Source organism: Geotrypetes seraphini, chromosome 2, assembly GCF_902459505.1.
Source record: "Geotrypetes seraphini chromosome 2, aGeoSer1.1, whole genome shotgun sequence".
Lineage (NCBI taxonomy): Eukaryota > Metazoa > Chordata > Amphibia > Gymnophiona > Dermophiidae > Geotrypetes > Geotrypetes seraphini.
In genome coordinates, this window is record NC_047085.1 from 41,130,178 (window position 1) to 41,157,630 (window position 27,453).

The 27,453-nt window shown below is 43.4% G+C and overlaps 1 protein-coding gene across 1 annotated transcript in view; it reads left to right on the plus strand.

Moving 5' to 3' along the window:
* Positions 1-258: 258 nt before the first annotated feature.
* The window catches only part of TMEM65 (transmembrane protein 65), a 76,770-nt gene continuing 49,575 nt past the window's right edge, over positions 259-27,453 (plus strand). The window contains exon 1 of the mRNA XM_033929747.1: positions 259-1,311. Within this exon, the coding sequence (XP_033785638.1) occupies positions 1,068-1,311 (244 nt within the window). The 5' untranslated portion in view covers positions 259-1,067. The remainder of the gene's footprint in view (positions 1,312-27,453) is intronic.

Here is a 27,453-nt window from a genome sequence, read left to right on the forward strand (position 1 = left end):
CTTAGCATCAGCTGATCTCTAACCACGTGACAGCCCCGGACTAAAACAGCAGAGCTGGCAATCTAGGCGTAGCCGAACACACCACTTCATCACAAACTCTAACAAACAATGCGCCGCCGGCTGCCAACGGGGGTGCAGGAGACTAAACACTACTCACGCCCGCAGACGCTCCACCCACCACCGACGTCAGGCAGCCTTTCCAGCCAAACAGCTGCGAGACCGAAAGAGACAAAAGACGCAGCCGTGATGACGTTGCTCATCCCCTCCCCCCCCCCACTCTCCCATCCCAGCGGGCCCCGCCGCTCGAATTGGTGGTTCTGTCAGCGACTGGCTCGGAGTCAGAGCATGCCTGCGCTTTGTTCTTTGCCGAAACAATTACAGCCAATAAAGAGCCCGCGCAAACGCAATCAGAGTAGGAGCAGACTGTTGCTGGAGGGTGTGCGGAGGGATTTGAAGGGAGGGGGGGGAAGAGATTATTGAGAAGTCCCTTTAACTGTGGGAAGGGCAGAGGCGCTCTGCTCGCTCCTTTCGTCTGAGATTTGCACTATTTTTTTTTAACATTGCTGCTCCTGCCTTTTGGGGTTGGTTTTTTTTTTGTGTGTTTTTTTTTTTTAGTGTTTTGGGCATTTGCATATATTAAAAAAAAATGTTTTTAGTGGGTTCAGCCCTTGCTGCTCCTCCTCGCTGACAAGCAACCCTCGCATCCTCCCAAGGGCACTTTTCACTTTTTCTACCGCTGACTTCCCGTGACTTGGCTTGTTTTTTTTTTTTTAATTTATTTATTATTATTTCGCCCCTTTTCTGATTTGAGCTATCCGGCGCCGAGGCAGAGGGAGTGCGTTTTCTCTTATTTACCGAGAACCCCCCCACCCCCAAAAAGGGAGAAAGAAGTAAAAGCTACTTCCAAGGTTGTTTCCTCTCCTGGGCCCGCGGATTCAATGCAGCCGCGCTGTGACTGACCTAGTGCCGAAGGAGTATCTCGGGGAGGGGGGGATTTTACGCCCGCCCCCGACCGCTGCCTGCAGGGTGGGGGGTGGGGGGGGGAAGGAGCGGAACGCGGCGTCGCTATGTTGCCCTTGCTCAGCCGGATCGCCCTGCGGCCCGCCGCCGCCTCCCTAAAGCCCCGGTGCGGCACGAGAGCGGCTGTAGCGCTCTGGTGCCGGGCGCTGGGCACGCATCCGAGGAAAGAGAGCATGGAGCCGCTCAACACCGGTCCTGGAGCCCGGGATTTCATTTACAGCCTGCACCCTTCGGAGAGGAGCTGCCTGCTGCGGGAGCTGCATCGCTTCGAGTCCATAGCTATAGCACAAGGTAAGAGGGGAGGGGAGGCGGGGGCTCATCGCCGATCCGGTGACCTTTATTACTAGGTAGCCAGTTTGGTGTATGAGTGCTACAGAACCAGGATGTTTGTGGGGGAGGGGGAGGGGCTTTAAATACAACAGATTAATAAAAAGAATTATTGCACTCTACAAAAATAAGTTTGGTCCAGTATCCCGGATGCGATCGGGATTGGCTACAAACCACCAGGATTTGCCTGACCTCAAGTGACCTCTTTGTAAGCTGCTCCTTCACCCTCCTTAATTTGATCTCTCTCCTCCATCACAAAACAGTCGTAGGCAGCAGAGAGAGAGGTCTTTTCCGAGGTGCCATTGAAGCTATTTTTATGGGATCTTTCCAACGTGGGTGTGACCATCATTCGGAAAGTTTGAAGCATGGAGGGTGTGGCTAACGAGCAGCTTGTTTTCCTTTTCCCTTCATCCTTTGAGGTCGTTTTGTGAGTGAAGGAACGGGGCAGAATTCATCTGGAGATTCTATTGCCATTCGGGGAGCAAAACCTTTTGGCCAACTAAGCATCTGGCTGTCGACCACAAGGGAAAGCAATCATGTGCGCATCTCTTACTTTTGCATTGCATTAATGGCTTCTATTCCGCCCCTACCTTGCAGTTCTGGGCCGATTACAAAAGAAATAGCTGGACATTTCCAGGAGAATTACAAGAAGATTGGAGAATTACAATTTAGGGATTAGGATACAGAAAAGATGACTGGCTATTCCAGTAGATTTACAATATGGGGAGCTGTACAATTAGGGGATAGTGCAATTCCAGTGGATTTACAATTTGGGGAGCTGTACAATTAGGGGATAGTGCAATTCCAGTGGATTTACAATTTGGGGAGCTGTACAATTAGGAGATAGTGCAATTCCTTACTGCAGAACAATATTTGTTCGTTGCTCAAGATTCAGGCTATATTGTAGTCGCTTGATTTCTATTTTAGGGCGGATTTAAGTTTACTCGCCAAAGAAACAACCAAGAAAGTATAACTGCATGCAATTTTTTGGGGTTAGGTCTTTTGCCTTTAATGGAGTCATATAGTAACGATTTGGATTCAAGTTGTTCGAAATCGATATGGTCATGTGGGAACAATGGGCGTGCAGTATTTTTGAGGTGTCAAAAGTAATATCACGCTCCCATTTCTCCTTATTTTGAAAAGATACGAGGGGAGGCAGTTGCTCATTTAGAGACTATGGGAGAAACCCTTCTAAGTAGGCTGATGTTATGCAAGGTCATGCCAAGTCTTTTTGAAGTTCAGCAAGTTTGTCCTTGTTTTCACTAATTGGAGTGAGAGGTTGAGACCCTCATTGGCCAGCCTGACCTGTTCTTTTTAAATTTATTTACCTTAATGAAAATAAGGACTGGTTGCAATTATTGTATAGATATTTTACAGGAATTCAAGGACCCATGTAGAAAACTTCCCATGCAGTTAATGCGGGCGTAGTATAGTTAGAGTGTAAGTAGTAGTGCAGGAATGGTTTCTGTGTGAATGTTAACTTGTATGAAAAGCCTTACCACAGACCTCATTAAAATGCATGTTAATGCGGCCATTGCAGAATTTTTTCTTCTGCTAGGTCCAGGGCAGCAAAGAGTATCTAGTAGCATTCCCCTGACCATATGCTTTGAATATAGTGGCCTCATTAATTTCTCTCCCTGACCTGATGTGAATCTGCCCCTCAGTAGATTTAAAAAAAAAAATTATATGGTGGTTTCCCCTTAATGATCTGATTTCACTTCTACCCTCAACCCCAGATCTACATAAAAGACTTTGGTGATTGTGTTCCCCTCCAATCAGATCCCCTTTTCCAATTTTATAAAGAAAATAAAGAAAATAATCCCTGGTGTCTAGCTGTACCCCTCAACCCTTCTTTACCCCCCTCCCTGATCATACCTCAAAAGAGGCAGGAGTGATATCCACTTGCTCATGCCTATGTAATTGCCCTCTTCAAACTGGCAGAGCCCTTCCCCATGTGGGGGGCACATAATGAAGCAATTAAGTAGTACATTTAAAACAAATTGGAGGAAATATTTCTTTGCTCACTGTGTAATTAGACTCAAATTAATTTCCAGAGAATATTATAAAAGCAGTTAGCTTAACAGGGTTTAATGAGAGGTTTAGACAAGTTCCTAAAACAGAAGTCTATAAGCCATATTAAGATGGATCTAGGAAAATCCACTGCTTATTTCTAGGATAAGCAGCATAAAATCCGTTTTATACTTTTAGGATCTTGCCAGGTACTTGTGACTTGGATTGGCCACTGTTGGAAATGGGATACTGGACTTGATGGACCATCGACCTGTCCTAGTATGGCAATATTTATTATATAAGGGAAGGGAGTTTTTCCCTTATATGGCAAATTGATTGATTGGCAAATTTGGGAAGGGTTGAAGATACTAGTTATTTTTGTTTTTCTTTTAAAAATGGGGGGTGGGATCTGGTTGGGGAGAAGGGGCACTAGACCACCAGGGACTTTTGTGTAGATGTTGGGGACGGAAGGGGATTGGATTGGTGGAGACCATTGGCTAATAACATAGCACTCCATTTGTATATGGTAAACACCTCGCAGTTCTATGCAGTTAACTTAAAAAGAACTGTGTATTACAAAATATGATTTAAATTACAAAATAACAATGGAAACATTACATCATCTACATCAGTGTTCTTCAACCACCGATCCATGGACCGGTGCTGGTCCACAGAAATTTCCTGCCGGTCCTCAGAGCCGACATGTGCACCAGGCCCAAAACTGTGTTCTTCAACTGCCGGTCCGCAGTGCGATTGATGCGTTGTTAATAAGATTATAATGTGTGTGTATATATGAAAAATGAATGGAAAAAATAGTGTTACAATTAGGACTAGGGGGGGCAGGGTCTGGGGTGGAGATTGGGTAGAGATGGGCAGAGTCTGGCCCACGACTTAGCCCAGTGTTCTTCAACCACCAGTCTGCGGACCGATGTCAGTCCACAAAATAATTCTTTTATTTCTTTCGGTCCATAGCTGTAAAAAGGTTGAAGAACACTGATCTACATTATTCACCCCTAAATTGCTTAAATAAGTAAGTTTTAAACATTTTCCTATAATGATCATAAGATACAGATGCTTTTATTATAGGGCCTAATTTTCTCTCCCAACCAACAGCCTGAAAAGGGAGAACCTGCTTCTGTTCATTTGATTAAACCATCAGTAATCACTTTGGATGCAGTTTAATTAGCCCTAGTTCAGATGGACTTTTAGGACTAGATTCACAAAGCTTACCGATCATGTACTGATTGGTTTGCAACCCTGACCCAATTCACTAATCTCGTGGTCGATCCGCTTCCGATCTGCGCATGCAAATGAGGGGAAGTGAGGGGAAACGGCATGCAAAGCAGGAAGGACACGATTCACTAAACTTTTTCAGGAACACTGGGCTGGCCGATCAAAAAAGACCAGTCGCTCACGACCTTTCCTGCTCTCTGCCGACTTCTCCTGCCTTGCCGCCCCACTCTCTGCCCTGATGAGCCGCCCTGTACCCCGAATCTGTCTTGCCGCCCCGACTCTCCTGCCCTTCCCCCTCAGTGCGAGCCCGTGGCTTTAACCCGCGGGTTTAAAACGGATTAAAACCATGGGCTCGCGAAGTATTAAAAAATTAAGAGGAAAAAAAAAAGCAGCTCGCAGCTCTGTAAGCATGCACAGACCATCTACAGACAAAGAAGATGGTCTGTGCATGCTTAAGGATCGCTCACTAGCGATCCATGTGGGGGGTGTTCCTACGATCGCCCCCATTTGACTGCTGACCCTTGGTGAATTTGTTGGCCTGCCGCGGTTCGGCTTTGGATCAGGCACGATAGGGTAGGTTAGTGAATCTAGCCCTTAGTTTCTAAATGTTCTGGAGATTTTGTCACGCTTACTAATAGATATGACTAAATTTGGATACTAGGGAGAGAAGCATGGCCAGTAGAAAAAAGGAGGTATTGAAGCCCTTGTATATGACCCTGGTGAGACCTCATTTAGAATATTGTGTGCAATTCTGGAGACCTCGCCTTCAAAAAGATATAAAAAGGATGGAGTCGGTCCAGAGGAAGGCTACTAAAATGGTGCGTCATAATGCGTATGGAGACAGACTTAAAAGATCTTAATACGTATACTTTGGAGGAAAGGCGGCAGAGGGGAGATATAGAAATGTTTAAATACCTATGTAGCGTAAATGCGCATGAGTCGAGTCTTTTATTTGAAAGGGAGCTCTGAAATGAGAGGGCAAAGGATGATGGTAAGAGGTGATAGGCTCAGGAGTAAATCTAAGGAAATACTGTGGTAGATGCGCAGAACAGTCTCCCGGAAGAGGTGATGGAGAAAGACTGTCTGAATTCAAGAAAGTATGAGATAGGCACGTGGGATCTCTTAGAGAGAGGAGGAGGTAATGGTTACTGCAGATGGGCAGACTGGACGGGCTATTTGGCCTTTTATCTGCCTTCATATTTCTGTTACATCCCCTTCCCTCTCCTCTAAGTCCCACTATGATTGTTAGCATACAGTTCCAAGAAACCTTCTCTTAATGCAATGTAATATTTCTTATTTGGATGTAAAAAAATATGTCCAGATCTCAAATTTAGTCAGTTCCTTCATTTGTTTCAGATACTGTTGTGTGGGAGGGAGAGGATGGGGGAGGGGGTTCTGACACCCGATATGTCAGTATCAATTTCTTGATCGTTATCAGCACATTATAGATAAACTCGTGTTGGAGAGCTGATATACCCTTTGTTATCAATGAAACTTAGAACAGTGGAAACTTAGAACAGTGGCCAACCTAGGTGCTAAGTATCTAGCTAGATCCCAAGTAGAAAAACAGATTTTATGCTGCTTATCCTAGGAATAAGCAGTAGATTTCCCTAAGCCATCTCAATAATGGCCTATGGACTTTTTTCTCTTTTAGAAAATTATCCAAACCTTTTTTAAATCCCGCTAAGCTAACTGATTTCACCACATTCTCTGCAACAAATTCCAAAGTTTAATTACACATTGTGTGAAGAAATATTTTCTCTAGTCTGTTTTAAATCTACTACTTAGTAGTTTTGCATGTCCCCTAGTCCTTGTATTTTTGAAAAAAGTGAACAAACGATTCACGTCTACCCTTTCCACTCCACTCAATATTTTATAGACTTCTATTGTATTGCCCGTGAGTTGTCTCTTCTTCAAGCTGAAGAGCCCTAGTCGCTTTAGCCTTTCCTCATAGGGAAGTCATCCTATCCATTTTATCATTTTGTCACCCTTCTCGGTACCTTTTCTAATACCTCTACATCTTTTTTGAGATATGGTGACCAGAATTGCACACAGTATTTGAGGTGTGACCATACCATAGAGCGATACAAGGGCATTGTAACATTTTCATCTTTGTTCTCCATTTCTTTCCTGATAATTCCTTTTGAGGTATCTGCTATAATAAAACCTGTGTTCAGGTGGGAAACCTCATAGGCACAAAAAACCTCCTACGGCTTTCTCAAGATGCTGTGCAATGCCATAAAACTGTGGGTCAAAACGGTGATCAGAGTGATACAAGTGGCAGCTTTACTAAGATAAGTCAGAGTTGCATGCCACTTGAGAGACCCGCGGGAGGTTTTTTGTGCCTATGAGGTTTCCTGCCTGAACACCTTAAGCCACTGCTGTGAGGGTGGGAGAGCTTGTCTGACGCTTTCTCCTCCCGTTTGGGTCTGTTCCTTACTCGTGCTTAGCGATGGTCTTCTGTTGCACTGCCATTTGTGAATGTGTGTTTTGTAAACTTAATCCATAAAAGGACATTACCTCCAATCCCATGACTCACTAACTTCCTCAGAAGTCTTTCATAAGGTACTTTGTCAAATGCCTTTTGAAAATTCAAATACACAATATCAATTGACTCACCTTTAACCACGTGTTCATTCACCCTTTCAGAGGAATGCAGTATATTGTACAGTTCTGCGTATGCTTTTCAGAGCTATGGAAATGATAAATGGTAGTAGTAGAGCCAAAGAAGAGTACTCCATGGTCATAGAAACATGATGGCAGATAAAGGCCAAATGACCCATCCAGTCTGCCCATCCACAGTAACCATTATCTCTTTCTCTATAAGAGATCCCACGTGCCTATCCCAGGCCCTCTTGAATTCAGACACAGTCTCTGTTTCCACCACCTCTTCCAGGAAACTGTTCCATGCATCTACCACCCTTTCTGTAAAACAGTGTTTCCTTAGATTACTCCAGAGCCTATCACTTCTTAACTTCATCCTATGCCCTCTCATTGTAGAGTTTCCTTTCAAATGAAAGAGACTCGACTCGTGCGCATTTACATTACGTAGGTATTTACGGTAAATGTCTCTCAAATAAATAATAAATGGTAGTGACAGAAAAACAACAACATATGAAAATGTCACCCACCAGCAGTGGACTCAATTTCTCAGATTCCCCATTCAATCTAAAAAGGTGGAGAGAGAGCCTCAAGAAATACTTTATCACGTAGCAATCATTGATGATTTTTAAGCTAGTGTTGTTTTTGTCATTGGCAAAAAACTCACACCAAAAGGAATGGTTCCATCATATCTCAGGTTTCAGGTTTATTTAAAAATTTGATATTCCGCCTTATCAAAATTCAAAGCGGATCTACATAATATAAGAACAAAATATAAAAAGAGCGTACGTTAAAAACAAATTACAAATAATGCTACAAACAATCAAACGCACTGACAAACATTAACTTACCGATACAGGATGGAAAAGGGCGGAAATACAATTTGTAAAAAGAGAAAGCGGGGGAGAAGGACCAGAACAAAAGGAAGGGGAACAATAAAATAGTCTAGTATTTTGTAAAATAGGCTAAAGTGATTAAAAAATGGCATGGAACTGGTTTCCATTACCGTCCTTAGAAGGACTATTATATCTTTAAAAAGAAAGGCCTGCAAGTTACTTTTAAATTTATCAAGAGATGTAATACAGATTGAGATCTTTAAGTATGTCCCCATACGCCTTATCATGAAGACCACACACCATTTTATTAGCCTTCCTCTTGACCGACTCCATCCTTTTTATATCTTTTTGAAGGTTCAGCCTCCAGAATTGTACACAATATTCTAAATGAGTCTTATATAGAGTCACCAGAGTCTTATATAGAGGCGTCATTACCTCCTTTTTCCTACTGGCCATGCCTCTCCCTATGCAACCTAGCATCCCTCTAGCTTTCACTGTCACCTGTTCAACCTGTTTGGCCTCATTAAGATCATCACATTAAATCACCCCCAAGTCCTGCTCTTCCGTCGTGCACATAAATTCTTCACCTCCTAAACTGTACCGTTCCCTCGGAGTTTTGCAGCATAAATGTATAACCTTGCATTTCTTAGTATAAAATTTTAACTACCACATTTCAGACCATTCTTCAAGCTTTGCCAGGTCTTTCTTCATGTTATTCACCACATCCAAGGTGTCGACTCTATTGCAGAATTTGGTATCATCCGTAAAGAGGCAAATCTTTATAAAAATGTTAAAAAAAGATCAGGCCCAAGAACAGAACCTTGAGGCACACCACTGGTAACATCCCTTTCTTCAGTGATCTCCAACAATCACTATTCTCTGTCGCCTTCCACTCAACCAGTTCTTGACCCAGCCTAGCTCTTCACTTTGGGACCCATCCCAAGGGCACTCAGTTTATTTATTAGACGTCTGTGTGAAACACTTTGCTAAAATCTACCTCTAGCGCACATCCTCTATCCAATTCTCTAGTCACCCAATCAAAGAAATTGATCAGATTTATCTGACAAGACCTACCTCTAGTGAATCCATGTTGCCTCCGGTCCTGTAATCCACAGGATTCCAGAAACTTCACCATTCATTCTCTGTTTTTAAAAGCGTTTCCATTAATTAGCTTACCACAGAAGTCAGACTTACTGGTAAGCAAATTAATGGAAACGCTTTTAAAACAGAGAATGATGAAGTTTCTGGAATCCTGTGGTCCCACTCCATTGGGCAGTGTATGCTTTGTTCAATCATGGGTAATGCTTCCATCCATATGGTCAACTTATAACATTGTCTGCGCTTCTGTCACTGTATATTCTTACTTGGCAACATCTCTTAATTGTTCTTTTAGATTATTTATTTATTTAATTTTTTTTAGTTTCTTGAAATTCCATGTTTATATTCATAGGCCTGACCTAATGGAATCCTCTTCCATGACTTTTGTGTACTGTACTGAATCCTCTTTTTAAATTTAAAGCTCTTTTGAAGAGTTCTCTTTCAGAAAGCTTATGTTGTCTAGTTCTGCTGTTAGTGGACACTGAGTAGGGACAGTTTGCCACTGGGGGTTTGTGACACAGCAAGTGGGAAAGTCTATTCTTACTTAATTATTGAGAATTTCTTTTCTCTCTTGGCTACCTTGGAAAGATGTATGGAGGAAAAGACCAATAGAGCTATCTGTTTGGCACTAGAATAGGTTCAAAGAAGAGCAACCAAGATGTTAAAGGGAATGGAACTCCTCTCATATGAGGAAAGACTAAAACGGGCGCTTCAGCTTGGAAAAGAGTTGGCTGAGGGGAGATATGATTGAAGTCTACAAAATTCTGAGTGGAGTAGAACGGGTATAAAGAGTAGAGGACCCTCGAAGTTACAGGGAAATACTTTTAAAACCAATAGGAAAGGGAGGCCTACTGCTGGACAGGGGGAGCAGGAAAGAGGTGCTGCCGGACAGGGGGGAGGTAAAACAAAGGGAGAAGAGCTGTTGCTGGATAAGGGGAGCAGTGAAGGGGTGGTGGTAGACACAGGGGAGGTAAAAAGAAGGGAGAATGGACAGGGGGAGCAGGCAAGGGGTGGTGGTGGACAGCCGAGGAAAAAGAAATACAAAAAGCGGCTAAGGAGAGAGAGAGTAAGAAATAGGTAGACACACACACATATTCTAGCACCCGTTAATGTAATGGGCTATAAGACTAGTATATATATATTTAACCAATATGTTAACCGCATAGTTTTATTCAGTATATAAATTTTTAAAATAAATACCCAAATGATAAAAGACAAAATCAAATCCGAATTTTGGTGAAACAATAAGAGAATGATGCCTGATAACAATAAAGAGCTTAATGTACATTGTAAATACACAAAGCTTCCAGTGCAGGTGATCGAGGCAGACAGCGTGCCAGACTTTAAGAATAAATGGGATACCCATGTGGGATCCCTACGAGGGTCAAGATAAGGAAATTGGGTCATTAGGGCATAGACAGGGGGTGGGTAAGCAGAGTGGGCAGACTTGATGGGCTGTAGCCCTTTTCTGCCGTCATCTTCTATGTTTCTAAAGCCACATGACATAAATATCACAACGTAAGAATATCACTCTAAATATATGAGTAGAATGGACATACATACCTAAAAGATAAAAACAAGCCACAAGTTGCATCCAAATTCTGGTAAAAACAATGAAACAATGATGCTGGATTACAATAATGCGCATGAAGATATAACATCTAAAGAGAAAGCAGGCAATACAGCTGAAAATTGTTCTCCGTAATACAATTGTAGCCATTTGATGGAAGACTATGCATCACTATTAAGGACTTGCACAATATTTAAACAATGTGACCTAACTCATAAACAAAGCATCAATTTTAAACAATGCAACGTTTTAAACAGTAGCTCGTAGACATTGCAGGAAGTAAGTACTGTAGTCAAAAAAAGAAGCTCAGACAATGCCCAAGACAAACCAGTATCACCATCGCCATGGGGGCCATGCCCAGTAGCCATGCAACAACAGACTTGGGTGGGTTTCTTTTCCACAGGATCCCAAGCCTGCATTGTCTGGACTACTTGAACTTTCATGAAGCTTCATTAATCTGCAGCTGATTAACTTCAGGAAAACTATACTGCCGCCCAGATGATGTCACTGATAAAGCTAGAGTAACCACAATGATATGCTGCTGTGGAACCCAGCAAGTATCACTTTTTGAAGATCATTAAAAAAAATTTGCTGGGCCATGCAGATGCATAAAGCTTATTAAGGCCTCTTTCTGTTCAGCGGAGGGTTCACATACGTTTCCAAACCACCACTCTTTGTCAAAAATGCAAGCAATATATTGCCCTGGCTGAAGGTCTTCTATTAGAATTCCTTTTTCATCATTGTCGCTAATCTTGGCTAAAAAATGATGTTGTATCATTTGAAACCCTGCTGACCTGAATTGTCGGTTCATTGATTGGCAAAGAATGATGATTTTCTCTTGCTAGTGTGGCCATGCTGGAATTTTTCCTCTTACAATGTTCATTCTTGTTCAGTTTCCTCTTTGCTGATGAATGCAAATTTAACTCCATGAATACTTTTATTGCAAAAGTCAAAAAAAAAATCTTTAGGCGTGAGAATCCGGCATTCAGGTGGATACTATAAGCTTGCTTTAACTGCTAAGCGCTTTGTTGTACCTCCAGTGCCATCGCATGGTGACTTACCATGACTTGTAGCAAAAAATTCTATTCAGCAATCATTCCAAAATCTTTTATGATGGCAGAAATTAAGAAAATTATTGAAAGTTTTGTATTGCGCACTAGAGCCAATACTAAAGTAGTGGATGTGGCATATTTGAGCAAACGTTGCCTTTTATATACTTGATTAATTATTTCATGAAAATATGCACAGCAATTGTATCATGACACAGGCAGTCACCGATAACAAAAAAATTTTTACAAATTGCAATAAATGATGAACTGTTGCAAGAGTAGTGCTGCCCGATTCAGTGAAAAATTTTTTGATTCGATGTGGCCTTTTGAATTGATTTTTTTTTTTTTTAATTCACTTTTCCTGCCCAATCGGGCATTGGGGGGGGGGTTTCCAAACAGCCTGGCGAGTTTATTTTTGTAGCCTCTTCAACTCCACACCGGTGCTGTGGTGTAAACGAAGCAAAAAAGACTTCTCTCTCTTAGATAGCGAATGTGAGCTAGGACCTAACACCAGTACTGGCAGGATACATATTTCAAATCTGACATAAATTTAATTTCTGTTTTGTGATTATAATATTTTTTCTACCTTTTTGTTTGGTCCATTTTATTTTTCAAATCATGTTGGTCCCTAGGCTCTGGTTTTTGTTTGTCTTCTGTTTGCTCAACAGGGTCTCCTGTCCATTTGACATTTTGTTCTTTCTCTGTTCTCACCATTCATCTTTCATCTCTGTAGCTTCCCTACCACCTCCACATGCAACATTTTCTGTTTCTTTCCTACTATCTACCATTGCTCTCACTCGCTCTCACATGCTCTTTCTTGCTCATTCATGCGCTCTTGCTCTCTCATGCCCTGGGTCAAAACTCTCTACTCTCCTCCATTCAGCATCTCTCCCTTCCTCCCCTCCATTATAATTTGAAACATTTCTTTCTCTCTCCCTGCCTTCCACCCTATGTTCAACATTTCTCTCTCCCTTCTCCATGCATGTTTCTCTATCCTGCACCATATGCAAGATTTCTCCCTCACCCCTTTCTACCTCTTTGTTGCATCTTTCCCTTCTCTCCCCATGTCCAACAATACTTTCTTTCTCCTCTCCCCCATATGCAGTAGTTTTCCATCCCTCCCATCCCCCTGTGCAGCAGCCTTCCATTCCTCCTTATCCCCCTGTGCAGCACTTCCTGATCAACACCCCCCCCCTACTATGAGACCTCAACTTTCCGGCCCCCAAAGCAGCAGCAGCAGTGAACAGGCTATTTGCAGCCTGCCTGCATGGGATTCCCTCTGTTGCATCATCAGTGATGCCATCAGTGATGTGGCAGAGGGAAGGCCCCAGCAGGGCAGGGCAGGCCAGGAGCAGCTTGTTCAGAGTGCTGCCTCTGCCGCTTTAGGAGGCCTGAATTGGTGAGTCCGATTTTTTTTTTTTTTCTTTTTTTCCCCCCCCAGCAAACAAATTGATTCACCAAAGTGAATCGGGTAGCACTATGCCCAACTATTCTCCCAATGGAAACCTTGCCCTGAGTCTTCAACAAGAAATTAATAATTTTCAACAAAGTCCATTAACACAATAAGCTTATATCTTCCTTCAGGTTGCTTTTAAGAGTTTTCAGATGCAAACTTTGATGCTTTGCTATGTAGTGATGGCATGACAAATTCTAAATTTTTATTGCAATTTCCTGAGTAAATTCTTCTGTTGTTAGATATTTAATTTCTAAGGTATTCCGATCAGTAAGAGCCCACTTGTACTCAATCAGTTCTTCTGGATTGCTATCTTCGAAATAGCTGGCAAATGCAGATTCCACCTCTTCTGGTCCAGAGCACTCTTCACAGCAATGGAGTATACATTCCTTGGATTCCAGGCTGCAAACTGCTTTGCCAAGAAGTTCCTTGTAATTCTCATTGATTGATTGCTCCACTAAGCATAAGCTTTACATTCTGATGAAGTGCACAAATACCAATGGCATGTCATGCCTGCTGATCCAACTGTCACACACCACTTTGGTCTGAGTTCATAAAATTTTGAGAATCCAATATCTGGTCCATTTTGATTCCAGTAGCAAACATACATTTCCCATAAATTGCAAAACAGCAACTGTTTCTGTTTGTATGTCTCTATTCCTGAAATTCTCACAGACATATATTATCCTTCTTTTCAGGCCCTAGTCTGCTGAATTCATCTTTAAAAAATACGTCTATACCAGTGGTCTCAAACTCAAACCCCTTGTGGGGCCACATTTTGAATTTGTCAGTACTTGGAGGGCCGCAGAAAAAATAGTTAATGCCTTATTAAAGAATGACAATTTTGCATGAGGTAAAACTCTTTATAGTTTATAAAACTTTCCTTTAACAGTTAAAAGGAAAGATATATAAACTATAAAGAGTTTTACCTCATGCAAAATTGTCATTTCTTTAATAAGACATTAACTATTTTTTCTGCGGCCCTCCAAGTACTCTATTTTTTTCTGCAGCACTCACATTTACAGTTCAATATCTTTTCTTTCTCAAAACTGGCACATTTCAATCACTAAATTGAAAATAAAATCATTTTCCTACCTTTGTTTGGTAATTTCATCAATCTCTGGTTGCACTTTATTCTTCTGACTGTGCATCCAATACTTCTTCCCTTCTTTCAGCCTCCTGTATGCTTCCTCTCCTCCAGACCTCATTCCCTCCCCCAACTTTTTCTTTCTTTCTCTGATTCCATGCCCCATTTTTTGCTTTGTTTCTGGTTCCCTGTCCCCACTCCTTCTTTCTTCCTTCCTCCGTGCCCCATTTTTTGCTTTTTTTTCTGGCTCCCTGTCCCCACCCCACCTTCTTTCGCCGCCGCGGAATAGGCTGCTGCTGCTGCTATCGGGAACAGGCCATCTCCCTGCTTCTCTTCTGCACGGGGCCGACCAACTCTCGCTGCCCGATATCAATTCAAACGTCGGAAAGGACGTTCCGGGCAGCGATAGGCTATCCAAAACGTCCTCTCGACGTCAGAATTGATGTCGGGCCGCCAGAGTTGGTCGGCCCTGCAGGGAAGAGAACAGTGGACCGCCCCCCCCCCTTGGTACGCCACTGGAGAAGCAGCGTGTCTGGCTGGCTCGTTCGTTCAAAGCCGCGGGTGGTGGCTCCTTGCGAGATCCGCGCCTGCATCTGAAGCCTCTCTGATGTTGGTACATCAGAGAGGCTTCCGATGCAGGAGTGGATAGCGCAAGGAGCCGCCAACCCGTGGCTTTGAGTGAACGAGCCGGCTGCTGCTCCAAAAGGAAGAGAATGATGGCCTCCAGACTGCGGGCCGCAAATAAAACCTGGAGAGCCACATGCGGCCCGTGGGCCGCGTGTTTGAGACCGCTGGTCTATACCATGCTGACAACTTCTGCTGATAGCTTCCTTCCTTTCTCTTGGGGCCAAGTTTTAAAAGTTGAATATTTTCTTTGTGATTGGATTCTTTTATCTTGTCTTTCAGTTATTCTAGGAAGTACTGGAAGTCGGCACAATTTTCACATTGCTTACTTGAACTGGGTTGTTCATTTTGCAAATTTAGACTTGTGGCACGTGCAATTTGATTTCCAGTTACATTTTGTGCCTTTGTAATCTTTTTTTTTTTTTCTTTCACATATACAGGCTTATCTCTAGTGCTGATTTTTATTTTAGATGGTGAAATCCTAATTGATAAGCTTCTGTTTATCACTTCTTCTGCTGCGAAATCTTCATCAGATTGAGATGATGATGCAGATAATACTGCTTCCAGCTTTTTATTTAATGCAGTCTTGCAAGATCAGGTTTTTTTGTCTTGTACTAGTAGTGTCTTCTTCACCAGGGCACAAACTTTATCTGCCATTTCAAGATCGACTGCTCTAATTCCTGTCTTTACATTATGGTTTATCTTGCCAAAGATTATAGCATTTCTTCTGTAAAGACTCGTATTCAGGCCCAGACTCTCAAAACTTTAACGTCGTCGCTAGACTGTTTTCCAACTGTTTAGTGGCGGATTATCCAAACCGATTATCTCTATCTTTAGCGAACTGCTCGTGCTGGGTTTCTATCGGGTTTTTCAACACAACAGCTTTTGCAACCAACTGCTACTGCTACGTGTGTCGCGCGCATATGACATAAGCATATTTTATGCTCAAACAAGGCACGTGCTGATTGCGTTGGCATTGCTTTCCCGGGACATGCACACATTCATGCCTCTTTCCTTCTATATTCTGCGCAAGTGCCGATCACTTTCACCAGCAGCTTGACGCATGTAAATTTAGCGAATCTTGGCTGCTGTCCGCCGACCTCATTTGCATACGTGATTTTTATTTTTTTTTGAGAATTACATTACATTACATTACATTAGTGATTTCTATTCCGCTTGTGCCTTGTGGTTCTAAGCGGATTACAATTAGAAGAGATCTGGACATTACCAAGAGAATTACATAAAACAATGATTCAAGTAAGTTACATGTTATGGTAGAATGTTACAAATTTAAAGCTATCAGGAATTTATCCGAGAGAGTTACATAGCAAGATTCAGGTAATTACAGGCTACAGTGGGGAATAACATTAAATTCGGGTAACAGAAGAGAGTTACCTAACATTGAGGTTATTAAAGGATACAGTGGGGAATTTTTCCGATAAAATTACAAAGCAAGAATCTGGTAATTGCAAGATACAGTGGGAAATAACAATATATTCGGGTAACCGAAGGGAGTTACCTAACATTGAAGGTAATTACAGGATACAGAGGGGAATAACAGTATATTCGGGTGAAAGAAGAAAGTTGTCTAACTTTGAAGGAGAAGAGGTATTGGATATAGGTGGTACAGGATACAGTGGGGAAATTTTTCCGATAAAATTACATAGCAAGAATCAGGTAATTACAGGATGCAGTGGGAAATAACAATATATTCGGGTAACCGAAGAGAGTTACCTGACATTAAAGGTAATTACAGGATAAAGAGGGGAATAACAGTATATTCGGGTAAAAGAAGGAAGTTATCCAACATTGAAGGAGGTAATGACTCGCTTTCTTGAATTTGCTATCAAAACGGCTGCATTAGCAGACCGTCATTTTTTAATGCATTTTTTTTAAAGAATCCTGGCCTCAGTGAGGAAAAGAGCTTCATGATTAAGGCAATCTTGGTATGCTTGCGCTAGCTTTGCTCCTGATCATGATCAGTATCCTCAAACCTTTTTTCAATGTAGTCTTTTTTGCACGGAAAATTACATGACACTTTAATGCACCAGTACCTTGCCCAATTGAACAGGGAAGCAAAGTTTTATATCCTTTTCAAAATCTGATTATCTATAACCTAAAAATCGAAGCACACAATCTGAATCGGATATCTTAGCACAGGTTCAAAAATAAAGCACTAAAGCACATGAATGGAGCCAAAGCAATAAACGGTTAAAATGATTGGTAGTAATGGGTTCAACAAGGCCTACTTAAAACCTATCAATTCTGAGTGTAAAAACTATTTTAATACCTGGAAAATATGACTGATACAGCAACCAACTGATAAACCCAGTGCTGCCTTCACTGAAAAATGAACAACAAATGAAGCACAAAATATAGTACCAATAACCAAACTCACTCGCCACCAAAAAACACATATTACAACAATATTGTGGAGCCTTTAGAAATCTTTGACAAGCATAAAACAGTTAGAAATACAGAGATATTCAAATTATTAAACATAAATGCAAATATTGCATGACACACTGCCAAGCATTCCTAACTTGAGGTGAATTTGTACATTTATAAGTGGCCATTGCAAAGCCAAAACCAAAAGACTATTATAGAGTAAAAGTTTCTCTTTCAAACAGTGTTGATTTTAGGAAGATAATAGGCAGACTTTTTTTTTAATAATTGACCCTGAAAATTGATGAATTTCAGTCCCTGTGTCAAAGATGCCAAATTTGAAGGAATGTTATGATGCAGCTATTCATACTGAATTGCTGCAAATTTGACAGTGTAGTATCTAGTGCAAGGATAATCTATGATAACATCAGAAGTCTGTATCTACTAGTGCTGCTCAATTCAGGAAAATAATTTTTTGATTCGATTCAGCCTATTGAATTGATTTTTTTTTTTTAATTTGATTTTCCTGCCCAAGTGGGTGCTTTTTTTTTTTTTTTCCCCCCAGATGTTCTGGTGGGTTTATTTTATATTCTCTTCACCCCTTTTATAGCCTCTTCACCCCTTTTGCCCTCTCCTACCCACACTGGCACTGTGGTGTAAACAAAATAAACAAAAAAGACGTCCTTTCTCTGTTAAATCCTAGCTCACGTTTGCAGTGTAACACCAGCTCTGGCAGAATACACGTTTAAAATTTGACATATTATAATCACAAAACAGAAAATAAATTATTTTTCTACCTTTTGTCGTCTGGTCATTATTCAAATCTTGTTAGTCCCAGGCTCTGATTGTCTTCTGATAACTTGCTTGCCAGGGTCTCCTTCTTTCTTCTTTCTCCGTGACAACCATCCATCTTCTATCTCTGTCCTCCCCTTCTGTTTCCCTTCCCTCCCCCGGAGGTCTGGCATCTTTCCTTTTTTCATCTTCATCCATACAGTTGCAGTGATAGACCCCACCATCCCCAGATCCGCCATCTCTCTTTTTCTCAACTACCCTTTCATCCAGCATCTCTCCCTCCTTCCCCAGTGTAACATTTCTCCTTCCCTCCTTTCTGCCTTCCCATTCATCTCGGCCTCTCCATGAGTCTAATACTTTCTGCCTCCTGCATGCTTTCTCTCTCTGTCCTTGCCTCTTCCCTCGAGTGGCAACCCTCCTTTCCACCCCCCAACCCTCCTTCCCACCCCCCAACCCAACAAACTCTCTCCCCATGCACCATCTCACCCTCCCCTCCAGTGTGTAGCACCTTTCCTTTCCCTCCCTTTCTGCCAGGTCCAGCAGCACCTCTTCTCCCTTCCTTTTATCTCCCCCCCCCCTGTGCAGTAGTACCCCTTCTCTGATCCCCCCTATCCAGCAGTACTCCTTCCCTTCCCTACTTCTAGACTAGGGCCCCCCCCTGAAGGCCTGCCCCTCACCCTTCTTTGCAGGCCCTTCAGCTTCCCTCCGGGCCTCCCACTCTTACCGCAGCCTTTAGAGAGGATCACCGGTGCTCTATGTGATCCTTGTAGGCTGTCACCGTCCTCAGAAGCACATTCCCTCTGACATAATCTTGCCCCTAATGTCGGAGGAGGGGCGGGACTGCATCAGAGAGAACGTGCTTCTGAGAACGGTGGCAGCCTACAAGGATCGTGTAGAGCACCGGTGATCCTCTCTGCAGGCTGCGGTAAGAACGCCAAAGCAGTCAAAGTATGGAACAAGGTAGAACCAGGATTTTTGCAGCTCTTCCCAACTGATCCTCCCTCCTGAAACAGGAGCAGTAGTGGCAGGCCAGCAAGAGGCAGCGCTGCCACTCCTGCTTTAGGAAGGCACGGGGAGGAGGGTCAGTCACCGAATCAGCCAGGCCGTTTTTAAAAAAAAATCAAATCAATTCAACTGAAGTGAATCGAATTGGAAATCAGGCAGCACTAGTATCTACTTTTACTCTGGAGCAGGGGTCTCAAAGTCCCTCCTTGAGGGCCGCAATCCAGTCGGGTTTTCAGGATTTCCTCAATGAATATGCATAAGATCTATGTGCAGGCACTGCTTTCAATGCATATTCATTGGGGAAATCCTGAAAACCCGACTGGATTGCGGCCCTCAAGGGAGGGACTTTGAGATCCCTGCTCTAGAGCTACAGCAGCTGATAAACTGGTCAAAATCTGTTGCAACAAACTGCAACAAATGTTTGGGCACACTTGGATTAAACTTTTTAGGTCTGCTTTTGTATCCATGATGCTCATACTAGTATCGTTGCAACTAGCACCAAAAGTTGTGCTGTACTACTAAAAATGAGCATTTTTGACCAATTATCTTCAATTTTACAAGCAGCTAAAAATAACACTTTATTTGTCACTGTGCACAATGCTGCCAACATCCAGCCAGACAAGTGGGTCTAGCTCAGTGACTATTGCAGTTAGGAATCTAAAATCTTAGGAAATTTCTCTTAGTACCCTGAGCTCCCCTGGGAGAACGGTATAGAAATTGAATGACTAAGTAGTTATGATTGACTCTCTGAATCAGATGAAATTAGTATTTCCAACATGTAAGGGTACAAATTAATTTTCTCTAATCATTTCTTTAACAGCAAAAATGTGAAATAGATAAACTATATGTGTCAATTAGCAAATTTATGATTTTAGGAAATTTAATAAGACAATGCTATTTAGAAAAATAGCTTTGTCTTAATAGTTTATTGTGAGTTGAAAATTAATTATCTTAATATTTATTTATATTTACTGTATTTTTTTGGACCATAAGACATTCTTTTTCCACCCCCAAAAAGGGAGTGCAGGTGCGTCTTATGGACAGAATAAACTGTGCGCCCCCCCCCTCCCTTCCCTGGTACCTTTTTTTAATGGCAGTGGTCCAGCTTGGTTTCCTGGACGGCTGCTTGTCTTTTAGAAGAGCGCCGCAGGAGCGTGACCTTTGCACTTTTGCCTGGTCGTGCTGCTCTGTGATTGGCTGCAGTCAGTTACTGACTGCAGCCATCACATAGCGGTGCGGGACCAGGCAGGAAGTGCAAAGGTCGTCTCCTGCATTGTGTGTTGCTCATCTAACGCACAGGCAGCCATCCAGAAGATCGCGCTGGACAACCGCCACTAAAAAGGTACCGGGGGGGGGGGGGGGCAGCTGCATGCTGCGGGCGGCTTCTGGCAGCTTCAGGCTTTGGGTGACTGCGGGCGGCTTCTGGCGGCTGTGTGCGTGCTTCCCAGTAGCAGACCACCAGAGGCACATACAAGCAGAGGAGGAAAAACCAAGAGCAAAATTCTGAACCAAATTTTTGTTTTCTTGGTTTTTCCTCCTCTACAGGTGGGTGCATCTTATGGTCCGGTGCGTCGTAAGGTCTGAACATTATGGTAAATATTGATGTGCTTTTTTGTATATTCCAGAATTGTTTCTGGTTTCTTCATATAGAATCCACCTTGAACTTAGCAGTATAGGTGGAATATAAGGAATGAGAAATGTATATCTATTCTTGCTTGGTGGTAGCTGTTGTCATGACACGTGGTTATGGTTGTGGCTGTGGCACTGGTTAGCAGATGCAGCATTTGGAATGAGTGGTTATTCTCGCTACCTCCATTAGCTCGTAGGAGGGGGATAACTGGGTTTATTTTTTCCAGTGAGCTCGCTGGTATAACTTGCTGGTGCTCAGTGGAAAATTTTAAAGTATCTTTCTCCACCTATAGCAGATGATAGGCCTTTGGTGTAGCTCCCTACCCTGCCAGCCATGGCCATAAAACGAGGTTAAGCCTAACTGCTGCTTCCAAGTTCCTGTTTCTTAGACCGGACCCAGTAAAATGTTTTTAGCTTGGCCTTTCAGGGCTCCCGCCAGAGGAGTGTGAGTCTCTGTCCACCCTGTCTGGGTGTCTTTTCTCTGGGCTGCCCTGCAGCTCCTAGTAGGAAGCGCAGATTGTGTTTTTCTAAAAAAAAATTCATATTTTTGTATTTTACATGTAGCTTTACAATCTAAAGACAATATATAGAAGCGTAACAAAATTTGCATTGAAACTGTTTTCTCTTGAAAAAAATTCTAGCATCACGATATCCAAAACCTTGGCCTTTCTCTGTTCAGAAGCAGATGAGACAGGTGACAGCACCTGAAGAAAACAATGGTTTTGGTATGGTGAAAAACTTTATACGTTTGGCATGTTGGGCTGAAGCAAATAACCATTGCTGTGTGACAGATTTGCTGCTTGCTTGATTTGATATAATTAGCATGATTTTTTTTTTTTTTTTGCTAGAAAAATAACTCAGTTTGGCTAAAATTTGCAGAACCCAGTTTTAACTTAATGAGAATGTCCTTTCATTTTTTGACTTGCGATTTCCATGAGAGAGAGAGAGAGAGAGAGAGCCATTTAAAGTGGATAAATGTCAAGGATTTAAAAATAAGAACATAAGAATAGCTTTATTGAGTCAGACCAATGGTCCATCTAGCCCAATAACCCATCCTCACTGTGGTCAATCCAGGTCACTAGTACCTTGCAAAACCCCCAAAAGTAATAACATTCTATGCTACCGATCCAGGGCAAGCAGTGGCTTCCCCCATGTCTGTCAATAATAAACTATGGATTTTTCCTCCAGGAAATTGTCCAAACATTTCTTAAAACCAGCTATATTCATCGCTCTTACCACAACCTCTAGCAATGCGTGCCAGACCTTAACTATTCTCCGAGTGAAAAAATATTTTCTCCTATTGGTTTTAAAAGTATTTCCATGTAACTTCATTGAGTGTCCCCTAGTCTTTGTAATTTTTGACAGAGTAAAAATTGATCCACTTGTACCCATTCTACTCAACTCAGGATTTTGTAGACTTCAGTCATATTTCCCCTCAGCTATCTGTTTTCCAAGCTGAAGAGCTCTAACTTTTTTAGTCTTTCCTCATACAAGAGAAGCCCCATCCCCCTTATAATCTTGATTGTTCTCCTTCGAACCTTTTCTAGTGCCGCTATATCTTTCTTGAGCTAAGAAGACCAGAATTGAATGCAGTACTCCAAGTGAGGTCACACCATGGAGCGATACAGAGGCTTGGTTATAGCATTCTTAGTCTTGTTAATCATCCCTTTTTTAATAACTCCAAGCATCTTGTTTGCTTTTTTGGTCGCCGCCACACATTGGGCAGAATTTTTCATCGTATTGTCCACAATGACACCCAGATCTTTTTCTTGGGTGCCAACTCCCAAGGTGGATCCTAGCATCTGGTAATTATGATTTGGGTTATTTTTTCCCAATGTGCATCACATTAAATTTCATCTACCATTTTAAATTCAAATTATTTTATTAAATTGAAAATTATAGTGAGGTTTGCATTAAATATACACTTGTTTAAAAATTCATATTATTAAGAAACAGATGTATGAGAAGTGTAGAAGAACATGGTTAAAGTCAACACAATTATATTATAAAAACTTGGTGGTACAGAGCTTGTAAGAAATATGTTTACAAAAGCCCATTCCATAGCGTCCTTCTCATTATTCCAAACCAGTGGATTAGTTATGTTCATCGACCAGCAGGTGAAGAAAGAACACACTTGAAGAGCTGTGAGATATATAGGACCTATCTCCAAGCAGGTGGGTGGATGCAGCTTTTTGCTCTGTACCTAGATAGGCCACTCCTGGTCCAGTTGGTGAACTGGTTTCTTGTTGAGCTCCCTGGGGAATGCCTTCAGAGTGCATGTTTGGTGTTGCCAGCCTCTGCCTCCTGACCCAGTCTTTCCTCCTGGGCAATTCTCCTACTGCCCAGGATTTCTGCTACTTGTTAAAAAAAAAAAAAAAAAAAAAAAAAGAGAAGGTATTCGAGTGGATAGGGGCTGCTGAAGTTTCTGGCAGGCAGAGGGTAGACTTGGGCACGTGTGGCAGTGCTGATTCCTCAGGTTGCTGTCGGAGGGATTTTCCTGGCCTTCTTTGGAAGGATTTCCTGGTTCAGTGATGGCTGTAGCAGTTTGTGACTTCAGGGATTTCCTTTCCTGTAGCCAGAGGGAGTCTCCAAACTGGCAGAGGATGGATTCCCCATTCTGCTGGGCCTGATGCTTTGTGGTCTACCTCGGGGATTACCTTGCCAGTGGCTGGAGGATTTCTCTGAGACAGTGGAGGAAGGGTTCTCTGTTCTGCTGGGCGGTGGCGTCTTCCTTTGTCAACGGCTAGAGGGTTTCCCTGAGCCGAAGGAAGAAGCATTTCCCTGTTCTGCTGGGTCACAGCTGTAGAAGCTTTATGGCTGACCTCAGGATTTCCTTGCCAGCTGTTGGAGGGATTACCCAGTCTGAAGAAGAGCTGGGTTGATGTGTCGACTCCAGTGGAGTTGGCATAGCACTGCAGAGCATGTCAGGAAGCCTTGGGGCGGGGGGTGCCCTGTAGGCAGTTTGAGATGTGTGCATATTTCTTAGGGGGGCTTGCTTGTGATGGCAGCCAGCAATGCAACCCTCTGGTTCAGGGGAGATGGCAGCTGCAGAGTCTGTGAGGTGGGAATGGTGGCCATTTTGATACCATATGGTGGGAATGTTCTAGTGGCTTTGTGACCTTCTGAATTCAGAGACGCTTTGTCTTCCTACTTCCTCCTCTTTGGGCTTGGATCAGTGTTTTCCCTGATTTTGTCCTGGTGTTGCACGAGGCCTTTCTGTGGCAGCAGGCTCAAGCTGAATCTCCCCTGTCGCTGTTCCTTCTGCTCCTAAAGGGCCAGATTGCCCTTTACGAGGATGTATGCTGGGAGGGTATCTCGGTTCTTCTCTCCTTAGACTGCAGTCTCTCTAGGTTCTTAGTGTATACCTATGTTTGGGAGCCTTTGGAGTCGGGGAGCTTCTCCTGGAGAGGGGATTGTCCTGAAGGTCTTTGGGATTTGCTGTGGAGGTAAACTCTGTCCTCTCATACAGAGGTGTTGACAGTACTCTCCATAGAGAATTTATCTGCTGCTCCCATGAGTGCTGCTGAAGAGCCTTTTGGCATCCTCCCAAAGACTTTCCCAAACATCCCGACATTCGGGACCTGATGGCAGCAGAACAACTGACAGATTCCAGAGATGAGTTTGAAAGTGGTTTGGCTGATGATTTAGTTCTATTCCCTCTTGCAGGAGGAAAAGGAGAATTTCCAACTTTTGAGGTAGTTCCTCTGGTAGTGGCGGGGGCGAAGAAGACTACACTTTGGTGGAAGGTGACATCGCCCTTGGAGATCTCCAAGACAAGATTAAGCATGCCTAAGGCTGTTCATTGTGGTGGCATCTTTGGGTCTTCAGACCCTTGTCCAGCTTATCCTAGGGGACTTGAGCATGTGTAAAGTGGCATCAGTGGTCACAGGAGCAGGATCCGCATTTTCCTGTGCTGATGAAGGTTGGGCTGGCCTACCTAGCAGTTGGAGTCTGACATTCTTTGCATCCTTCAAGGGGGGAGTTTTCTTTGCAGGAAACTCATTGCATAACTGGGCTGTAGATGCAGCCCCTAAAGCTGGACTCTTGGATTTTACCTTCAGGAGTTGTCCCTCTTCGGTGTGGACCTTATGAATTTTTGGTCAGGGAGCTTAAGGAGTTCAGGCCATATTGTTTACCCAGGTCCATGACTAGGGGAACATTTTGCCCAGACTCTAGTTCTGAGCTGTCTCTTTATTGGAAGAGTAGGCTCTGCAGGCCTTGTCGCCAGCAGTTTGGCCAGAGAAGCAGCTTACTTCCTTTCGGATGGATGGAAAGTTTGGAACGCAGACTAATAAGCCCTCTGCCACTTCTCATAAGACATAAGAATGCCTTCTCCGGATCAGACCGTAGGTCCATCTAGTCCGGCGACCCGCACACGCGGAGGCCAAGTCAGGTACTCCCAGATTGAGAACCTGATTACCCGTATCCCTCAATGTGTTTTGTAAGGAGGTGTGCATCCAACTTGTGCTTGAAACCCAGAATGGTAGTCTCCGCCACAACCTCCTCCGGGAGAGCATTCCAAACGTCCACCGCTCTCTGTGCAAAACAGAACTTTCTGACATTTGTCCTGAGCCTGCTGCCCTTCAGTTTCAGTCCATGACCTCTTGTTCGTGTCACATTTGACAACGTGAATAACGATGTTTCTTGCTCTTATGTCAAATCCTTTTAGTATTTTAAAAGTCTCTATCATATCCCTCAATGAGAGGTGGTTGGTTTTCTCCTTTCCACTCTGGTGGAAGTCAACTTCAGTATTTTTCAAAGGAGGAACCGCCATCATATCAGACCAGGATGTCTTCAGAATTCTCAGCAAAGAGTTCTAGCTAGAGCTGTCCCACCTGGTCGCTCCCTGCTCCTGGAAGTCTCCCATAAGGAGAGGTGTCGCATAGGCTGTCATTCGGGAAACCGGGGAGTCTGGTGGTCATGTGCCCGCCCCTCAGGAAGAGTGGGATATGGGGCTATATTCCATTTATTTTGTGGTTACCAAGAGGAGGGCACATTTTCTTGGATCTTGGGGAACTGATTCACTGGCGTCAAATCTCAAGGATGCATCGTTCCACTTTCCATTTGGCCTTCTCATCAGCAGTCATGAGGCTTGCAGTTCTGGACTGACATTTTCAGTTCAGGGCCCATAGCCTTGTTTTTGCCATAGTGTCGAGGACGGCTTCAAAGGTGGGCAGTGGTCATGGTGGCCTTTCTGAGATGCCAGGAGATCAGAGGGCATCTTTCCTTAGACGATTGACTGATGTGAGCCTTGTCCTTCAGGAGGAACAGGCCGCAACAGCAGAGGTGGTTCGTCTGTTGCAGTCTGTGAGCAGAGTGATCCATTTTGAAAAAGCAGACTAGTACCCACTCATCGGTCAAAGTACCTGGGATCCCTGTTTGGCATACATCAGGAGAGGGTTTTCTGAATGAAGCGGTAGAGGTTGCTTCATTCTTGTACTATCCTTTTGGGGGTGGAGTCTCTGGACATGGAACTATGTTCGGCTGTTACGTTTCATGACAACAGCAATGGAGGTGATTTCATGGACACAGGCACATAGTGCTCACTTCAGCAATCTCACCTCAGCTGCTGGATTTCAATGTTCCTCCTCATTCTTCCCGCCCAGGTGTAGGGTTGGTGATGGAGGTATCATAGCCCACCAATCCCTGGGAGATCAAGGCGATTTGGTTGACCTGCAGGAGTTTGCTTAGTTCCTTGGGCCTTCTTTGGTCTGTGTGTTTTAGGAAAGTGCCACAGCTGTGACGTAGGTCAGCAAGGAGGATGGAACTCGTGGCCAAAGTGACTCTCATAATGGCCTGGGTGGAGAAGCGTCTACTGTGCTTATTAGCGGCCCACTTTGAGGGGTCGTCAAATTGGCAGGCAGATTTCTCAATCGTAATACTATGGATCTGGGAGAATGGGAGCTGTTAGAGGAAGCATTTCCATTGATTAGCCTTTGTTAGGGTCATCCAGGGTATGACTTGAGACCCTCCGGAAGCAATGTCGTGATTATTGCCTTATTCAGTCTCTGGAGGAGCAGGGCAGTAGAGGCTGGGGGCGTGGTTCTTAGGCCTGGCTGTTGGTTTCTGGAATGTATGTATGCCTGCCAGGGCTGATGGTAGGTCAGATACTCAGGAGATTCACTTTTCATTATGGCCCTGACTTCTTGATGGCTCCTAAGGCCATGCTTTGTGGTCCTAATTTGACTGATGGACAGTCAGCTGCTGCTCCTGCCTTTTGGTGGGGATTGCTTTGCTAAGGGCTAGGGCGGATGGAGATCCTGTATGCTTTGGTCTTGTAGCTCGGCTCTTGGGTCACGGTTGAGACACAAGGCCTCTGATTTGGTTTTGCTCCATTGTTGCAGGCCAGGATGTGCTTCACATCTGCCACATATGTGAAGATGTGGAGGACCTTAGAGGTCTGGTGTGCAGGGGGAACAGTGTCTTTGCTTTCAGCTTCAGGTCTGAAAATTCTGGTGTTCCTCCAAGTGCATAGAGATATGGGCCTGGCACAGGTGTCGCTGAAGATACAGGCACAGTGTCAGGCTGCCTTGGAGGTAGAGTGCAGCAGATGTCTTTGGCAGCTCTCCCAGAGATGGTCTGGTTCTTGCGTTTTGCCTGTTCTCTGGTCCTTTTTGTCCTGAGTGGAATTTTGTGCATCGCGCATTGGAAATATCTCCCGAGTCGTTGAAAAAGGGCTGGAATCTCGTAGTTCCAGGCTTGGTCTTGTCAAGACCCATGTCTCCGATTTTGGA